The sequence below is a fragment of the Paramormyrops kingsleyae genome, chromosome 7 (genome assembly GCF_048594095.1).
Source record: "Paramormyrops kingsleyae isolate MSU_618 chromosome 7, PKINGS_0.4, whole genome shotgun sequence".
In the NCBI taxonomy this organism is placed as follows: Eukaryota; Metazoa; Chordata; class Actinopteri; order Osteoglossiformes; family Mormyridae; genus Paramormyrops; species Paramormyrops kingsleyae.
Genome location: NC_132803.1, coordinates 1,908,399 through 1,913,926, shown reverse-complemented (window position 1 = coordinate 1,913,926; position 5,528 = coordinate 1,908,399). Strand labels below are relative to the sequence as shown.

Genomic DNA, 5,528 nt, shown 5'->3' with positions numbered 1-5,528 from the left:
CCATAAGCCCAGAAAGTACAACCTGTGGCTCCATGAGACATTGTTGTGCAATGTGGTGAGTGAGTGTCAAAGGAGGAATCTGATCCCCAGATCTCAAGAACACCATTCTCACAGAAAACATCAAGAACAACATGTGTGGTGGTCTTGATCTACAAGCCACCTGCAATTCGAGAGCTTCTGAGAAAGGCCACCGTCTTGGACCCAAGGTAGCGGGTCAACATGAATGGTACAGAGGTCATGGATGATGTCAAAGATGCTAAGATGACAAAGCACCTCCGGGAAGACGCATTCGATCCTTCCTCAGATCTTCTGATGTGGTGACATGGTAACCAGTGTTTCTTTTTATAGCCAAACTAGCAAGAAAACACATGTGCATTTGTACAAGTAAAAGCTCTGAAAGAATGTTCAGTACAGCTGAGCCTCAAAGCAATGACAATGCAGTCAAAATGGTCTTAGGGAGTCCGAGTTTTGTTTTGTTTTTTGCTGAGAGTTTCGCTTTTTTCATTCATTCATTCATTCATTCATTCATTTTTTATTTATTTCAAACAAACAACAAATAAAAAAACATTTCCACATTCTCCATCATAATATTACACCTTTCGATTTCCTTGCTTGATCGTTTTAATGTCTGAGATGTTTATATGATTATATACAACACACTTGACACATTTGTTCAAGGTGATTTTATTAATGAATTCACAAACCCCTCACCCAAGGTAACCAAGCCACAAGCTAAGTGCAACTTCCACTTAGGACAAGACAAAATAATACAATCCATGCTCTGCTTTAATATTTGTGCTAAAGATACAAAGTAACAAAGGAAAAGCACACAATCTCTTGAAGCTGCATTCTGTAGACCATCTTCCCACTGTAATTCATACTCTACAGGCTTCTTTTACGAATTATTACAATGGGAACGCTGCTGCTTCCATTTGCTCTCTGCGTGATTAATACATGCAAACACATTATATAAGTACAGACCTTTGAAAGAAACTAAACTGCATTTCCCAGTCCGTGGACCTAGTTCCTCCTTTCAGAGAGAGATGTGCTTCCACAGGAAACAAGGTCAGTGTTCAGAGCTCGGGGTCTGCATGGACTGGGAGCTTGCAGAACCCTCTGTATACTTCTTTAGGCGGAGGAGCTTAAGGCACTTGGTGCGGAAGCGCAAGTCAAAGAAGGCGTAGAGGAAGGGGTTGAGGCAGCTGTTGACGTAGGCCAGGCAGGTGGTTAAGTAAAATGCTGGAAAAATAAAGCTTGAGATTCTGTCAGGTAAATGCTGCTGAAGCATTAGGACATAAAAAGTATTTATCACATGGAAAGGTGCCCAGCAGAGGGAGAACACCACAACCAGTATGCTGATGATCTTCAGCAGCCGCCGACGCCGCTGCTCCTCCTGGTGCACAGCACTAAAGTGGTGATTTAAGGCTCGGCCAATGAAACAGTAGCAGATTGTGATGCCCATGAAAGGCAAGAGGAATCCCATCACTATGCGCATGAGATACAAGCCAGCAGCCCAGGCATTGGCCTGCTCTGGTGCTGACACCACAAGGCTAAAGTTCATATTACAAGATGTCTTATTCTCGTGCGTAGTCTGTGTGGTGCGGAAGAGTGCTGTGGGTGTAGTCAGGAGGAAGGACAAAAGCCAGATGGACCACAGCGAGACCAGCATGGTCTTCTGTGAGTACCGCTGGCTGCTGGGTACTCGCCACACGATGGCCAAGTAGCGGTCAAAGCTCATGTAGGTGAGGAGAAAGATGCTGGCATACATACTGAGTTGTACTATGGAGCTGCTGACCTTACAGAGGAACCATCCAAATGGCCAGTGATATTGAAGCAAAGCTTCTGTTGCCCACAGTGGCAATGTCAGCACAAATAGCAAGTCTGCCGAGGCCAGGTGTCTGATGTAACTGTTAGCACCTCCCTGCTTGGATTTAAACTTTGAGATGATGATGACCAGTCCGTTACCGAATAACCCCAGGATGAAGATGACCAAGTAGATGGCAGCAAGTGGCGGCCCCAGCTGCATCTTGACTTGCGTCATTGGACTTGTCTTGTTCTCCATGGTCTTTTTTGCTAAGTAACCTTTTAAATCCAACACGTCTGTCTCTGCAGCAAAATTCAAAGTCACCATCAAAACAGGCAAATCAAACAAAATGGAGGGATAGTTGGGTATCGCTTCCTGTTTCAGACAGACGCTCACCCAAAGTGAGCGGCGGAGTGTCTGAGCTTACAGCAGGGCTACACTGGCTCTTTTAAATACTCCCAGTCTGCCACTCCCCCCCGCCCCCCCGCACCCCCCCCCCCCCCCCCCCCCCCATGCACGCACCGTCAGCCTTCCTCCATCAGCGCTTTACATTGTTTCTTTGGACACATACTGACAAAGATTTAACTGTGAATCATGAATGAAGTGGCCATACATTATATATATATATATATATATATATATATATAAACAAGCTGTATACATGCAATATGGATGCAAATGAAGGTTATACAGCCATTATTTGTTTAAGCAGACTTCCTTCAGTCACCGTCTTCTACAAATTCAACTCCTCCAATGAGAAATTAAATGTAGACTATGCATAATTATCCCAGTATCATCTAAAGTGTCACGATCGCGGGGCTAGCGAGCCGGAAAGCAGGCGATCGGAGCCAGAAAGCAGGGTAAAACGGGGATTTATTAAGACAGGACCGGACTGGGGAAACACGACAGCAAACATCAATGACGAGTCTGGGGAAGACTGACTCAGACGAGGACTAAATACAAAAGACAAACTACGGGTAACGAGCCACAGGTGAGAACAATCAGGGATGAACACAAGGTAACGAGGTGGGCGTGGCACACATCAGGAGCGGACGGAGCGGGGCGTGACACAAAGGGACTTTGTACAGGCATTCATCGTACTCGTACTTAATTTGAATCATTTGAGTTAAATACATGACTCATTAATACTCTTGTAAGACATGTATCACATATGATTAGGTGGCTTTTGATTTTTATGATTTATTTTTAATCAATGCTCTATCTAATAGATTATTGAATAGAAAATTATTAAATATTTACACCACTAGTTGGTTATTGACAAACTGAGTCTATTACGATCCATCTCTGAATTTGGGTCTGAGAAAGAGGATACACCCAGACATTTTACTCTATTGAGTATCACACTCTAGAGCCCACACCATTGCTCAGAGTTCAGAGACCTCCAGTGTCCCACTGTCCTCCTCAGCTCAGAAGGAGCATCTGGTCACTGAGAGTGCTGTTATTGCATGGACAGTGCTAAGCTGAGCTCTTCTGAATGCAGACCACAAAAGCCCAGGTGCTGGGGACCTTGTTTGCTAGTATTACCTGTAAAACTAGTTAAGTATTAGTTAATTAATACAGTAACACGTTACTTAAAGCAGTCCTGTATATTGCATTATAGTAATATTCATTTTGCATTATAATGCATTAATAAAGTATTACAAACATGGCTATAACTATTTATAAAAAGGTGTAATACATTATGGCCATGTTTATTATGCACTATGAATACTCTCTGAAGCTCTCATCTATAATCCACTATAAATACCTTCATAATGCAGTACACGGCATCCTTAAGTCTCATACTGACATGTTAATGCAGTATAATGAAGGTATCTATAGTGCATTGTGATGACTGCTTTAAGTGTTACCATTAAGACATCTAATTCTTATATTTAATACATCTAGTTAATTATTAAGTATACATCTAGTTGCATTACAACTATGCTTCTTGGACGGCTAATTATTATCATTGGTTATCGCCTAGAAGTCCACGCTCATGAAATTTCCTGTGTTTTTCTCATAGCTGCAGTGTGACTAAGATAACTTTGTGGAGTCAGAGATACAAGTGATTGCTTTGGCAAGATTTGGTTTCTGCAGCAAGTCTGTGTATACATCAAATTTTAAAGTGTAATAAATACAAAAGAGATAACTATGAATTTTACACTTACTTGTGAAATTACCTTGCTCACATCATCAACACACAGCCTCTGACTGTAAGATTCTCACTTACATTTAAGCAGGCTCAAGTAATTCCACTGCTTAAAAACCCACACCATCAGAAGTCATACTACAATCCAGCCTCTCTCCTCAAATTTCTGGATAATCACTTGAGTGTACTGACCTAAATTAATTTCCTGAATTTCTCGCACAGAATACCTTTCTGGATCCTCACCAGTTCAACTTAAAGGCAAGATCACTATCCTGATGTATCTGCACTTCCTGCAAACTGCAAGAGCTGCATCTCAGTCATCCTGCCAGATCTATCTGCAGCCTTCAATGCAGTGAAGCACCCCATCCACCAATGCTCCCTAAAACCGAAGCCTACTTCCACTTTCCTAAATAATTATCATCCCTTCAGAAGTATTTCCTTACAATCCACCACACTGTGGAAGAGATGCCAACATGACGTACTCTGTGTCTGTGAAGGACACAGAGATGCCAACATACAGGACCCTGTGTCTGTGAAGGACACAGAGATGCCAACATACCTGACCCTGTGTCTGTGAAGGACACAGAGATGCCAACATACCGGACTCTGTGTCTGTGAAGGACACAGAGATGCCAACATACCGGACTCTGTGTCTCTGAAGGACACAGAGATGTCAACATGCCGGACCCTGTGTCTGTGAAGGACGCAGAGATGCCAACATACCGGACTCTGTGTCTGTGAAGGACACAGAGATGCCAACATACCGGACTCTGTGTCTGTGAAGGACACGGAGATGCCAACATACCTGACCCTGTGTCTGTGAAGGACACAGAGATGCCAACATACAGGACCCTGTGTCTGTGAAGGACACGGAGATGCCAACATACCTGACCCTGTGTCTGTGAAGGACACAGAGATGCCAACATACCGGACTCTGTGTCTGTGAAGGATGCAGAGATGCCAACATACCGGACTCTGTGTCTGTGAAGGACACAGAGATGTCAACATGCAAGACTTTATCCATAAACTGGAACCTGAGGGTTCTACTCTTTGCCATAGCTGGTGTCAAAAGATTATGCTGACCTGAAGACAGAGATCCTGAGCTGTTTGTGCCACTTTCACATCCCCATAGTGCTCAGGTTTCACAGTTGGAACTAAACCCCAGATCAGCCACCCTGAATGTAAACATGTCAACTAATGCAACTGACACAGTGGTGGCTCCAACCAAACTGCCACACATCAGAAGTGGCTGAAAATGTGGCCAATGTCTGCTTCCTGTGGTCCTCCTGTGTGCCAAGAGGTGACTTATTTGCCAGACAGTTGAAACAACCCTGATGTAATGGAAGATGCAACAAACAGGGCTATCACTTCCCTCACACAAATAAAACACAGCACCAATGGTTCTGCTAAAGATACGTCTGAGTCTATGGTCATGGTCCTGATGGGGACACAGCGTTGCATTCTGGGGACCTCACAGCGCCCCTGACTGCGAGATGAACCCACACTCAGCGGTCATGAGCACAGCCTGACCCCAAAAATTAATTATCCAGCTGTTGGCTGCCATTATGTGAG

The 5,528-nt window shown here is 43.8% G+C and overlaps 1 protein-coding gene across 1 annotated transcript; it reads right to left on the bottom strand.

The window, feature by feature from the left end:
* Positions 1-778: 778 nt before the first annotated feature.
* On the bottom strand, positions 779-2,237 carry LOC111838537 (apelin receptor A-like). Its single transcript, XM_023801604.2, has one exon. The coding sequence runs from the start codon at positions 2,129-2,131 to the stop codon at positions 1,067-1,069; it is 1,065 nt and encodes a 354-aa protein (XP_023657372.2). The 5' UTR covers positions 2,132-2,237; the 3' UTR covers positions 779-1,066.
* Positions 2,238-5,528: the final 3,291 nt, after the last annotated feature.

Bases quoted from the DNA above. Each gene is read 5' to 3' on its own strand.
- LOC111838537 (XM_023801604.2), bottom strand. From the start codon at position 2,131: ATGGTGACTTTGAATTTTGCTGCAGAGACAGACGTGTTGGATTTAAAA.